Source organism: Mastigoproctus giganteus, chromosome 12 (genome assembly GCF_048544385.1).
Source record: "Mastigoproctus giganteus isolate SK-2022 chromosome 12, ASM4854438v1, whole genome shotgun sequence".
Lineage (NCBI taxonomy): Eukaryota > Metazoa > Arthropoda > Arachnida > Uropygi > Thelyphonidae > Mastigoproctus > Mastigoproctus giganteus.
In genome coordinates this window covers 65,974,053-65,989,060 of record NC_143586.1, presented here as the reverse complement: position 1 = coordinate 65,989,060, position 15,008 = coordinate 65,974,053, and the positions used below count along the sequence as shown (strand labels likewise).

At 37.2% G+C, this 15,008-nt stretch overlaps 1 protein-coding gene across 4 annotated transcripts in view; it reads left to right on the top strand.

Moving 5' to 3' along the window:
* Patronin (calmodulin-regulated spectrin-associated protein patronin) overlaps positions 1-15,008 on the top strand; it is a 389,298-nt gene that overhangs the window by 152,830 nt on the left and 221,460 nt on the right. For all 4 annotated transcript variants that reach the window (XM_090386590.1, XM_090386589.1, XM_090386591.1 and 1 more), the window contains one exon: positions 10,022-10,092. In XM_090386590.1, the coding sequence (XP_090242716.1) occupies positions 10,022-10,092 (71 nt within the window). The remainder of the gene's footprint in view (positions 1-10,021; positions 10,093-15,008) is intronic.

The following is a 15,008-nucleotide window of genomic DNA, read 5'->3' as shown; positions in this document are numbered from 1 at the left end:
ATGACTTCAGACAATTTGTTCATTTACCTACCAGAATACCAGACAGTCCTAACCACATGCCCTACATCTGTGATCAACCCTTCAAAGTACATAGTCAATGTTAGTGTTCTTTAGTCACCTCAGTTCACCTTTTGGTGAAGGTCTCTTTCTCCCTTTTATGGCCATTATCAATATCATGTGTTTGGTGTTACTGGAATGTGAGATGGAATGATCCATGATTTCTGTTTTTCTTTTCCTTGGTTGGATTACTAAATTTTCTGATCTCACTCTTTGCTCATTTTGTTTCAGAGAGATTATTCTTGTAGGGATGAAATTCTTTATTATGCATTCCTCCCTTATCCAAACCTTGGTTTTCTAATAAATGTGCTAAGGCTGTTTAAGATAGAATGGTGAGCCCATTGTTGTTTTCTGAATTTATCAATGATATTGATGAGGGCATATCAGGCTTAATGTCCAAGTTTACAGATGATACTAAGGTTGGCAGTGTTGTTAATGAGAGTAATGGCAGTGTGCTACTGCAACAGAATCTAGAAAAGTTGGGCAGATGTGCTGAGAAGTGGAAACTGAAGTTTAACATTGACAAATGCAAAGTACTGCATATGAGTAGACGTAACCCCCAGAGAAATGTACCAACTGTGTGGTACTGCACTTAAGGTGGTATAGAAAATGAAAAAGACCCATGCACAAAAAAAGTTCAATTAAAAATCGATAACACCAGATTTCCTTTTGTTTACTGGATCCCAAAATTCCATAAAGTCTTGGTAGGCTGCAGATTCATCACCACATGCAGGAACAGCTATATCAAAAACCCCAGTAAAAAACTAGAGGCCAAACTAAGCACAATATCTACCAACCTCACCAACACCAAGTTCATTTCAGACAATAGAAAATACATAGAATACATCAAAAATAATAATATCAGAAAAGTGTAACCTACGACTTTAAAAATCTATTTACCAGCATTTTACACAATAATTTAAAAAGAGTGCTTACAGACTACTATGAAGAAAATCGGGAAAGTCTAGGCTGTAGTAAACAGTACTGGCTAGAGTTAATAAATTTATGCGTAATCAATAACTACATACTTATAGGAGACAGCATGTACGTGCAAAGTAGGGGGGTGGCAATGGGAGCAAGCAGCCGAGTTCCATTGCCAACCTTTACTTGCACTACTACGAAAACAAAATTAAAGACGACATAACTTTTTTCAGATACATTGACGACATTTTAGTTGTCAACCGTGAAAAATTTGACCAATTACCATTAGAAATATATCTCACAGACCTTACCATCGAATGTACCAACCCCAAAAGCCACCTACAAGCCATATACCTCAACAGTGAAATAACAATCAAAGAAAATAAAATCTACACAGGACATTTTGACTTTCAAGCCGTTAGACTCGCAAACTGGGAGACCAATTTAACCAAACAAATACATGGTAATGTAATCAGAAATCAGACTAATAGAATAATACACATCTGTAGTAATCAGGAAAACATACGGGACGCATTACAAAAACTAAAAACTAATTTAATTCAGAACAAAATGCCTATCAATTTCATCAGATACCACGTTAAAGCAGCCATTCAAGCCAATTTAGCCCTACATCGCCCCAACACTAATCCCAATAGGGTCACAGAGCAACTGTTTGGGTCCCTATTAGACCCCCCGCCCCCCGGGTTCATTGTGCTCAGACAAGGCTCATTGTCTGGCTGCACTGCAACCTGGATGTCTAAATTCAGCCCCTAATACAACAATAACTATAATAGCAGTTCTCATGCTGACCCGACTACATTAAACCCCATAACAATCCCAACACTTCAAAATACTAACTTCGCTGGATATTTTACATTAGATAACAAATGGGATACAAATAATAACATGCTACAGCTTATAATAAAGTCCAAAGCACCACAAGGTTAAAATTGCCGATGGGGTGGGGGGGGGTATGTAAATATGTATATAGTTATCTCACGGGGCATACACGGGCTGTTATGCTGTAGAAAGGTTATACCAGTCCAGTGGATAACATAAAAAAAAAAAAAAATGTAATTCTTAAACTGTATTTACCTAAACATCTATATAGGTATTCACCGTAATCCCCTAACCATCGATTACAAATTGAATACAGATCGATTAACCCTTCCTTAAACCGCACGCCTGACCACTAGGCTACGGCTGGCTGCCGTAGCCTAGTGGTCAGGCGCGCGGGTGCATAAGTACACGTGCCTTGAGTGACCGGGGTTCAAGCCCGTGACTACTGAATACGGTGCTGTTTCTTGTATTCTGTCTATCTTGTGAACTCCTCTGACCGTTTGGTCATCCAGGAGTATAAACAGAAAATTTATTTTTATTTTATTTATATTATTATTAAAAACAGACCAACCAACAAATCAGACCAGATGGCACCACGGCCTCCTATAAAGCGGCTCCCAAGCAACTTGCATGTCCTTTCTCGCACCAACCTACAGTCATACTGATCACAGATAAATACCTATATACTTTTTATATTTACTCTGATGCATACCTGTCGGGCTTTGGGTCTCAATTCCAGTTTGCAGCTAATAATAATTCCAAAATTTAAAACTAAAGTTAACCAAAAATTAACAATTGCAGTTTATAAAATTTATTTGATTTACTTGAATTATTAATATAGGACATTCATAACTTAACATGAGTACTTAACAAAGCAAAACTGTTATTGAGACTACAGAAATGGGTATGCCTTTGGAATTCTTTTAGTATGGCTATCTATCTGCTCAAAGCCCCTGAGGAAGTAGCAGAGAGATGGCCATGTGAAAGAAAGTCACCTTCCTAGCTATATTCCTAACCTTCTTGACTCAATCTTTAATAATTTCCTCTCTCCTCCTTTAAATCTCTAAACTATACATTTATTTATATTTTTGTTAACTTGATCCCATGTTAATAGTTAACATGGAACTATAGGCGATCCAACAACTGCTAGTAGAACTACGGCTATCCAGTTAGTTAGGCCTTAATTACCGATAATACTTCCCGACAAAAAAAATTTCACCACTACTCACAAACCAAAATCTATCGGGACCTTGACCTTATATATATATATATTTATATACTTATATATATAAAAATGTCAGAAATAAAATTCTCACTCTGCAAGTTTTAGATTAGCTTAATATAAGATCACAATTTTTGTTAAAAAAAAAAAAAAAAAAAAAAAGAGATAAATTTTTTATCTTGGAGTCTAAAACTTTAAAAAATTATTCTTCCTTATTTGAACACTTCCTTCCAGTTACACTACTAGATGGATCATGTTTGTAGTTTGTAGATTTCATCATGTTGCTATTCCTGCGATGAGGCTTTATAATCTGCTAACAATGTTGCCAGTGAGGGAAGCGGGGACAGAATGTATTCAGAAGCAAACCTCTCCTGGTGTTGTTGATGAATGTTGATAATACAGTGATTCCTTTTTAGGTTGGATATGATTTGGGACAGCTCTGAGTCTGCAACCCAAGAGCTGCTACAGCTCTCTAAGCACCACCAGGTCAAGGATCTTGATTATCCGAATAGGGATAATCAAGACTTCAGATCAAACCACCACTAATGGGGTGGTTTAATCTGAAGTTCAGCACTGTCTGAGTTTGTAGGCATCTTACAGTTGTGGTCATTACTTGGTTGTAAGCAATCCAAGATTCAGGGTATGTCGAAGTGTCAGGGTCTTTTATTTGTTTATTTTAATAATAATAAATATTCAAATAAACAGTAATAAAAAAATTAAAATAAATGTATATATAGAGACTCACCCCATGGAGTGGTCAAAATATATGGTAACAATAAAAAAATTTTTTTCTGTGCAGAGAAATTGTTATATATTGAGAATATATTTAAAAATGAGAATTATATTCAGTTACAGCATTATATTATACTAATATTCTTACATGTTATAACACTTATTTTTAAATAAGCAATAACAAACAATTAAATGTCATGCAAAAAGTAATGCCTCAGTTATTACATTAAAGGCATATGGGAAGCAGTAACCCCAGAGTAATGTATCAACTGTTTGGTACTACACTGATAGTGGTAGAGAGTGAAAAGCACCTGAGGGTAATTGTGCAGGCAGATATGAAATTTTCTGAGTAGTGCAGACGGTCTGCAAGAGTACCTCATGGTGTCTTGTCAATGATATACAGGAATTTTTATAGCAGGGATAAGGAGGTGATTATCCCCTTGTAAAAGGCAATGGTCAGGCCACACCTTGAGTACTGTATACAGATCTGGAGACCTCATTTTAAGAAGTTGGAACGAATACGGAGAAGGGCAACAAGGTTAGTGAATGGAACAAAGGGTTGCTCTTACATAGAAAGGCTTAAGTTTTGCAAATTACAGTGTCTGGAGACTAGGCAGCACCTGCAAGGTGATCTGATTGAGGTGTATAAAGCCTTGAATGGTTTGAGCATGCTCAATGCTGATGGGATTCTTCCTCTTGCTCAGAATAATTGCCTGAGAGGGCATAAATTCAAATTGAGGAAAGACAGTTGTAGAATAGATGTGCGGAAGTTTGCTTTTAGTCAGTGGGTGGTTGATTGCTGGAACAAACTTCCATCTGTCGTAGAAGTTGATAGCTTAAACAGATTCAAGGCAGAACTAGACAAACATCTGGAGTGAGTGGATGGGTGAATTTTTTTTTTTTTTTTTGGCTGATGCTGTAAAGCTTGCTTTCTTGCATCATATGCCCTTGCTAATGCTAATTTAAACGTTAATTTTGTTATCCTTGTTTTCGAATGCAGTAAAAGTATATTCTTCTTATCAATATTTCATTAATCTGTTGAAGAAGGCTCACAAATAGAAGCAGTCTTGTCCGACCAGTTTGATTGGATACTATGATACAGTAACAAAGAAACTGGATGCAAAAAGTAATTTTGATATCGTATACTTGAATTTCAGGAAAGTTTTTGATACTGGGGTGTATAAAAGGCTACTGTACAAATTGGAGCAGTGTGACATTAAGAGCAAGTTACTGCTATGGATAAAAGGTTGAGTGGGGGAGGACAGGACAATGGTTATCAATGGACACTTCTCTTTATGGACTAATGTGGAATGTCACAGAGTTAACTGTTGGGCCCATTGTTGTTTTCTATATTTATTAATGATAATGATCAAGGAATATCAGGTTTAATGTCTAAGTTTGCAGGTTAGCAGTTTAAAGGTTAGCATGATAGTCAATGACAGTAAGCAAGGTATGTCACTGCTACAAGATCTAGAAAAATTAGGCAGATAGGCTATGAAATGGCAGTCGAAGTTCATTAACAAATGCAAGATACCGTTTTTAGCTCATTATGCCTTAATCCATATGAATAGCAGTAATCTCAGATCAATGTACCAGCTGTACCATACAAAACTGAGTAATGAAAAAGACCTGGGGATAATTTTGACCTCAGATATGAAGTTCTCTGAGCAGTGCAGATAGGCTGATATGGTTTTCTCAATGATATAGAGGAATTTTGCTAGCAGCAGTAAGGAGGTGATTATCCCATTGTTTAAGGAAATGGTTAGGCTGCATAGAGGTTTGGAAGCCTCATTTTATTAAGGATGTAGAGCTTCCAGAATGTGCAGAGAAGGGCAGTGAGATCAGTAACGAATTTTGCAGAACTGCAGCCTTTCTTAGCAAGAAAGGCTGCAGTTCTGCAAAATTGCACCATCTGGAGATTTGGCATCTGAGAAGTGATCTGATTAAAGTGTTTTAAGTCTTTGAATGGATTGAGCAGACTCAATGCTAATGGCATTCTTCCTCTTGCTCCGCCTACACACACACAAAAGGGGACATAAATTCATATTGGAGAAGGATGTTTGAAGGATAGATGTGTAAAAGTCTGCCTTCAGTCAGGAGGTGTTTGATTGTTGGAACAAACTTCCATCTGTTGTTGTGGAAGTGAGAGTTTGATATTCAAGGAAAAACTAGAGAAACTATTAGAGGAGGATGTGCATGTGATGTGGAAAGGGTTTTTTTTCTGATTCTGTATAATCTTTCTTTCTTGCATAATTTGTTACTACTGATACTAAGTAGGGTTGTAACGTGCATTATTCTTCAATTTAAAATGTAAATTATTAATTATCTTTATTTCAGTCTAATAAACAAATATTGAATCAGTGAAGTGAAATGTTCCTTTTGTGGTTATCTTGATCTGCATACAAACAGTTCAAGATAACCACAAAAGGAACATTTCATTGCATTGATGATTAATATGGAAGTGAAATTACAAGTTATAAGGAGGAGTTTGAGGCTAGTTTAAAGAAGAAAAAAATCAAAAATTGAGATTGCCTTTCTTGCTTTGACAATGTACTGAATTATGAACTCTGCAGGGGGGGAAAAAGTACAATATTAACACTCTATTTATGAAAATGCAGATTATTTATTTGCATGCTTAATAAATAACACAAAGTGGAAAAATGTACTTGCATTACAAAAGTAAAAGGTACAATATTAATACTACATTATTTATGGAAATGGTTACATAATTATGTAACTTTTATACTCCAGATGATTGCATTTCTATATTAGTAGTGGAAAATGATTCAAGAAAGCAAACTTATTCAGCATCAGCCAAAATGGTGGGGGAAGACCCATTTCACTTATCCTTTGCCTACAATAATTTGTCTAGTTCTTTCTTGAGTTTATTTAAGCTTTCCACAACAGATAGAAGTTTGTTCCAGCAATCAACCACCCATTGGTAAAGATCTAGGCAAACTTCACACATCTATTCTGCAACCTTCCTTCCTCAATTTGAATTTATGCCCCCTTGTGTGTAGCCTGAGCAAGAGGAAAAATCCTATCAGCATTGAGCTTGCTGAATCCATACAAAGCCTTAAACACCTCAATCAGATCACCTTGCAGGTGCCTAGTGTCCAGATGCTGCAGTTTGCAGAACTGAAGCCTTTCTTGATAAGAAAACCCCTTTGTTAACCTTGCCAATATTGTTGCCCTTCTCTGAACCCGTAGCTCTACATCATTTGTAAAATGCAGCCTCCAGACTTCTATATATAGTACCCAAGATGTAGACTGACCATTGCCTTTTACAATGGGATAATAACCTCCTTATCCCTGCTAGCAAAATTCCTATATATCATTGACAAAACCCAATGAGCTGCCCTAGCAGCCTATCTGAATTGCTCAGAGAACTTCATATCTTACTGCACAATTATCCTCTGGGTCTTTTTCATTTTCCACTAGTTGATCACGCAGTTGGTACGTTACAGTTACACATATTCATTACTTTTCATTTGTCAATTATAAACTTCAGTTGCCATTTCTCTGTCCATCTGCCTAACTTTTCTAGATCCTGTTGCAGTAGCGTGCCGGTGCCTCTGTAGCCAGGTGGGCAGGAGCGGCAGTGCATAGCACATGCTTCTTGATTAGACTGGGGTTCGAGCCCATGACCACCAAATACGGAGGATGCGGAAAGGTCAGGGAATGACCACCGCATATCCCCGGAGAAATATGGCCTTAGTTGCTAATGCTCCTAAAAACCAAATAACAACAACAGTAGCATGCCATCATTCTGTCATTAACCATTCTGCCAACCTTTGTATCATCTGAAAATTTGGACGTAATGCTGATATACCTTCATCAATATCATTGATAATTATAGAAAACAACATTGGGCCCAACACTGAACCCTGTGGGACTTCACTAATAAAATTGTCTAGGAAGAGCAGTGTTCATTCATTGCCACTTTTGTCTTCTCCAGCTCAGGAATCCCTTTATCCATAGCAGTAACTTGTCCTTAATGCCCCACTGCTGTAATTTGTACAGCAGTCTATGTTCAACAGTATCAAAAGCCTGAAATTAAAGTATATGATATCCAAATTTTTTGCATCCAGTTCCTTTGTGACCACATTTTAGTATACAATCAAATTGGTCAGACAAGATTTCCCCTTAACAAACTCATGCTGTCTGAAGTATAATTGGAGCCTTGTCTAGATGATCCTGCATTAACTTTTTAAACAGTGACTCCATTATTTTCCCTGGAACAGAAGTTAAACTAAGGTCTATAATTATTTGTGTCACCCTTTGAACCTGTTTGTGAATTGGGGATACATTCGAACATATGCAGTCAGTGGGAACCTTCCCTGAATCTGAGGATGCTCTCATAATTATGGCTAAAGATTTGCTTTACCTCCACCTGAAGAGTCTTTCTTATGTTTAACTTCAACAAATTCTCTTCCACTTTCCTCTCTGTTATTACAAAACCATTTTGCTCCCTGTTAGAAGTTTGATAAACTTCCGGCATCCCTTTCCTTAAAGAATTCCTCATGTATGAATGTAGATGCAAAATACTCATTCAATTTGTCTGGAGCATGAGCAGGATCATCTGCAGTAAAACGATCGATGTCAAGTGGATCAATTTGATTATTCCCCTTCCTTCTAGGAAGGGAATAATCAAAGCAAAGACTTCTTTACACAAGTAAAGAAGTCTTTGCTTAAATTAAATAATAATCACATAAGTAGAGGGATAATCATAACAAAGTCTTTGCCTGTTTTTTTTTTGCATCCTGTACTAAATATTTCTCGCAATCTGCCTTTGCTTGCCTAACCTCCTTTGTAATTTCATTATAGACTAGTTTAAATCTACTGTAGACTTCTGTGTCTCCTGATAATTTATATGCATGCCTTGCATTTTTCTTCTCTGCCATGAGTCTCATTAGTTCCTCTGACATCCATTTAGGCTTCTACCTTGAAGAATATTTCTTATTTGGTATAAAAAGCCTAGTAGCTTTTACAATTAATCCCTTGAATGCTTCCCATTTAGAATTGTTGATGGTAACATCATCAGTCGATTTCACTGTATAGAATTTAGAAACTGTCTAAGACCATTGTAGTCACCTTTTGAAAGCAAAAATCCTTTCTTCCCTTTACTCTTGGTTGTAGGTAAATCCCAGATCAATACAGCGTGATCACTGTTGCCTAGTGGTTCTTTTATCTGCAGATACTTAATGCATGAATAATCTCTGCTTGTAATCAGATCAAGAGTATTGCTCTCTCTAACATGCTGTTGTAGAAAAGTCATCCAATAAATCCACAAAAGGCTTGCAGTGTGTGAGTTAGCAACCTACAAGTTCCAGTTAAAAATCCCCTATTATAAGACATTCTAATTTCCTGGCCCACTTTTATTTCTCTGCAATTATTCATTGTACTCATCAGAGTTATTAGAACTGTAACACTCCTACTCGCATTTTTGCTTTCCCAGTGCTTATGTCACACCAAACTGACTCAACAATCCCTCCCTATCCAATCCTATCTCTCCTTTTCTATAGGCAGAGTTGGGGGGTGGACCCCTAGTGCCACTTGACAATCAACACTGTGTCCTTTCTGTACACATTGTACTCTCCATATTCAAATTCTGCATCCCTTATGTGAGTGACACCACATCTCTGATATTCCCCACGATGTCTGCATTTGATGATTTGACCAGCACTTGTCAAAATTTATCAAATAAATTTGCTGTCCTCGTAGCATTAGTGTACATGCACCTGTTCTTACTCTTAGTTATGCTAACATGGTGCATGTATTTCCCTGTACATTTTCCAATAGAAGCAGTGCAAGAATCACTTTCATTTCTTCCCATGGTTATTGGTAATCTATTAGTCTGTGCCCCCCCACCCCCGGCTAACAGTTTTCCACCCCACTTAACACTGATACAATAGCATCACTAAATATTCTTGCACCCTCTCTATTTAAGTGATTCCTTTAGAAGCAGTCTCTCCTGTAAACAAGCACAGACCACACTGAAAAAATCCTACCCCATGAGCCTTGCACGATCTCTCTAGGACTGAACTGATTGTCAAGACACTTATCATACACTTCCTCTTATCATTTCTATACATAATGGTATGATGAATTCTGTTTAATGGCAGATTTATCATTTATTCCCAGACAGCTCTTAATTAAACAGGTACTACAGTACTTTATTTTTCAAATATACAAATAGAATTGAAATCCTAAGTTAGTTTCTCTTTATTTTCTCATATAAATTTCTAGTTCAAATGGAACCTCAAGGGAGAGGATACCAGGAAAACATGCTATTGAACTTTCAAGTAAAGCACTCGTGGGTAAGAATATATTTCTGTGTATTTTTTATGAATTATTTTATCATAAAGAAAGCAAGCTACTATAAAAATAGTAACTGATTTATTTTAGATCAGTATGTTTTGTTTAGCATTTGTGACTACTCTTGGTGTTACATTATAATCTCTTTTTAAGTTCTGTTTACTTGCAATTATTTGATTCCATAGACATATGCTAGATTACTATATAATTAATGCAGTGTTTTCACACTGCATTAAAATTAAATTTTAATTTTAATAAAATAATTAAAATAAGTTTTAAATTAAGAATTGGGCCACTGACAAGAGCTGCAAGGACCACATGTGGTACATGCTGCAGGTCGGCCACCCTTGTATTATACTGCTAAAATTGTAGGTTCAAGGTATCAAAATGAGTCAGTATTTCAAGAGAAACTTTTAATCAGATACTCTTAACTCTAAACACTGCAAAATGTATACATTGCGCTGTAAGATTAGTAATCATGGCAAAAACAAAATTGAGCACTGTTATTACAAGTGAAAAACTGTCTGAATTTTTGACCATAAAATAGTTACTTTTATCATTGAGTAAATTGTCTCACAAAAGTCTACCACAACAATTTTTTATTATTTTTTTTTAATGCAAACCCCAAACAAGAGGTATTAGAACCCATAGTACCATGCATGGGTTAAATATTAAGAAAATGAAAGATATTTGTTAACATTAGACCTGGACTTCTATAGATTGTTACTTCCATGAAATACATATGAAGGAAGGTTGTTCCTGAACACAGAAGTTGAATGAACAAATGAGGAAGAAGAAAAGTAGGTTCTCTAAGTTTGAAGTTGGCGATAAAAGGATACTGACAGGTTGTGGCATGTGTTCGGACTACTTTGGAAGAGAGAGCTGGAATTATAGATTCCAATTAAGAACAGTGCCTATGGAAGTACCTAAAGAAAAGGCATGCAGCAGAAACAGAATGTCTATGAGACAGAGAGTGAAGAGACCCTGTTAGAGATGAGTCATTAATTAGCCTAATTGCCCTCTTTTGGATGGAATCTAGAAGCCTGAGAGAGGTTTTAGGGCCACCACCCCAGATGTGGGAGCAATATTCCACGGTAGGGTGAATTTGTGATTTGTACAGAGTGTTTGGAAGAAAATAATGCTGACAGCAAAAGAGAAACCCCAGTTTCTTAGATGCAGAGGATGCAATATTTGTAATGTACTTATACCAAGAGAGATTAGAAATCAGGGTAATAGCCAATGGAGATATACAAACTGCCTTGAAATCAGTGTCATCGAAGATAAGCCCAGGAGCTGAAGAATCCTTTTTGCGAGATATAAGACAGGACTGAGTTTTAAAAGGATTGAAAACTAAGTTATCTTTGCCCCACTGGAGAATTACGTGCAGAGCAGCATTTAAGGAATTGGTAGTGGATATTCAAGAAGTTGGAGCTCTTTGTGCAGACCAAGGTTTCTCAAACATGAAGTTTGCATGCAATGTGCTATTGTCAGCAAAACTATGGTGGAACACCAGCATTATTGGAGAAGTTAGAAGACAGAGAGCCATGTACCATCACTTCCAGTGAGAGGTCAGAGATAAAACTGGATACCCAATTACAAAAAAACAGTAGGCAAACCATAAGATGGAAGTTTATTTAGAAGACCTTTATGCCAAACACGAACAAAAGCCTTTGAAATACGAAGAGCAACTGTTTGAATTTCATCAAACTTTTTTTTTCTATTGAATTGTCCATAGATGGGTAACGTAAGCCAGTATATCACCATTGGGTTGATACTGATGGAATCTATACTGGCGATCATCGATCAGTTGGAAATATACTAGATAGTTCAGGAGTTGGGGATTAATGGTTTTCTCCATTACTTTAGAAAGAGTAGAAGTAAGTGCAATGGGACGATGATTGGATGGGAGAGATTTAGCACCCTTTTTAGGAACTGGCTGGATATGAGCAAATTTCCAAGCAGAAGGAAAAACACCTTTGGAATAAGAAAGTGAAAAAAAAAAGTGACATAGAACAGGAGTAAGTTCAGGAGCACAGATTTTGAGAACAACTGTAAAAAATACCATAAGCACCTGAAGCTTTCTTAGTATCAAGACTGATCAAAGAGCTTCTAACATCCTTTTTAATGGAAGATCACAGGAGGCATTGAATGTAGTATACTGGGAATGGTGGGAGGTGGTTTACCAAGATCATCGATACACAAATCAAGTTGGAGGGAAAATAGGATGCTAGCAGGTTAGCTCTTTGGCTGAAGTGGCAGTAGAACCATCTGGTTTTGAGAGAAGTGGGAACAGAGGTAGGTAAAAGCTGCAGTCAATAGAGACCAGAATGCTTGGCTACCATTTGGACAAGGAACAAGTTTTCTACTCTTAGCCTGTTTATAATCTAGTTTGGACTGATTAATAACTGCTTTACAATTGTTACAATTGGCAGAAAATGAACCTAGAGATTTTGAAACAAGCCAGTTATGATATGCAACATTCTTCTTTGGAACAGCCATAGTACATTTATTGGAAAACCAAGGTTTAGACAAAAAAAAAAAAAAAAAAAAAAAAACTAGATTTGAAGGTGGCGTATGGACCAAATGTTGATATCAGAAGATTTGAAACAGTAATCCAAGGAAGGGATAGAAGAAAATAAATCACATCCCATTTTGCATTCTTGCAATGGCAAACAACATGAGGTTGAGAATGGCAACGAGAGACAGGCTCCATTCAAGAAGAGACCATCACCAAGTTGTGAAGTGAGGTGTCTCACTTCGACCATTAGAAGGGTTGTTTGTGAGAAAAAGATCAAGCATGTTGGCCAAGTGGTTTGGATTGTCTGGTATTCTGGTAGGCAAATGAACACTCTGTGCGAGGTACAGGTGTTGAGGGCATGCTGTATGAAGTAACGAAAATTTTGGACTTGACGTACACATGGTGATGATGATGATTTTTGGTTTTAATGGTGCAAAAAACATTGAAAGTTATAATGCACCAGGAAGAATTTAAATTTACAAAAAAATTGGGATTTTGGTAACCTCTGAAAAGGTTATCTCATAAAAAGTTGTATATATGTATAAACATCAATAAGTAAAAGGTGGTAAAGTATAAGAGTAAAAATAAGTTTACTATTTTATATATGTCTATACATATTGATAGTGCATAAAAAATTAAAAACTGCTGACACAGGATCATTGTCAGATAAAATCTGACTGAATGTATAAGGCTCAGTCAGCTGGTTAAAAGCAATAAAATGTGCACTTTAAAATTTGACCATTCTGTTAAAACATGCTTAATTGATAAAAATGGTGTCACATTGCGTGCACACAGGAGGGGAGGGTCATCGGCCCTCAGCAGAAAAGAATGTGTCAGATGACTATGTCCTATGCAGAGCCAAGCAAGAACAACTTTCTCTTTACAATCCCTTTGCAGACTAGACTGCCACGGTTTGATTACATGCTTAATCTGATAGAGAGTTTGTTTGCTACTTGCCCATGCCACTGTGAATAAATCTTATTACGGATTATTTGCATGTATAGGGGACTGACATGCCAAGATTATTAGTCGGGACTGCTGATTTTACTGCATTATCAGCCAGATTGAACCAACTTTCAGAGAGAAAGAGAGAGTATCATCTGCTGAATCTGGAACAGGGTTGGATGATTGTTGTATCTCATCGCTGATAGAGCCTGGAGTGTGATCAACGAATCAGTATATATAATAAAATGATGCTTTTGGAGGGTTGTTCGTGGTCCATGGCTAACTCTACAGTATGCAGCTCTGCAGTGTATATGCTGCATCCAGGAAGAATCTGCTCAGATACACTATAGTCAGAAAAGACAGCTGCAGATCCCACACATGATTGACTTAGTGCTGTCTGTATACACAGGCAAGAAGTCAGAATGTTCAGCTCAGCGCTGTGCATACACATGGTAAGAATATACCTAGCCCCTTGACAATGCTCCCCCTTCCGCAAATGTGCTATTCAGACTCCTTCCGGTCACTATCTGGCAGAGTAGAGGCAGTGAGATTATACACTAGCTGATCCGGAAGCCTGCTACAGAGTTACTAATAGGTTTGGTCTAGTGGAATATCTAGTTGCCAGCCTGCAAATACATTTTAGAGCTGTACAATCAAAATGTAAGGAAGGTTGGATCTCACTATGATGTCCATCATAACCTCAAAAGATATAAATCATACTGCATGATCAAAGAGATGGAGGGGGGTTGCTAGAGTTTAGCTCTGGAGACTAAACATGGGTTCCACCACTTCGCACTTCCAATAAGCAAAATGATGATATTACACCAGTTCATGAGAATCATCTACCACAACACAGAGGGGCAGCATTCATCCGTGTGGTGTGCCACACCTCGACCGCTACTTCCTTTGGTACATTAAAATAAGTTCTGTGTTGTTTATTAGCAAAATTGTACATACTTGTTAAAGAGAGAGAGCATCCATGCATTTTGCATGGGTGCTCTCTCTTAGCATCAGTTGAGGCATATGATGCAAGAAAGCAAGCTTATAGAGCATCAGCCAAAAAAAAAAAAGGAGAACTTTTCATTTCACCCATCCAGTCACTCCAAATGCTTGTCAAGTTCAACCTTAAATTTATTTAAGTTATCCACTTCCATGACAAAAGATGGAAGTCTGTCCCAGCAATCAACTACCCACTGCCTAAAGGCAAACTTCCGCACATCTATTCTACAACTGTCTTTCCAAATATCCCATCAGCATTCAGCCTGCTCAGACCATTAAAGGCCTTATACACCTCAATCTGATCACCATACAGGTGCCTAGTCGCCAGATGCTGCAATTGACAGAATTTTAGCCTCTCCTGGCAAGAGAACCCCTTTGTTCCTCTCACCAATCTTATTGCCCTTCTGTGTACTCATTCTAGCAACTCTACATCCTTCTTAAAATGAGGCCTCCAGA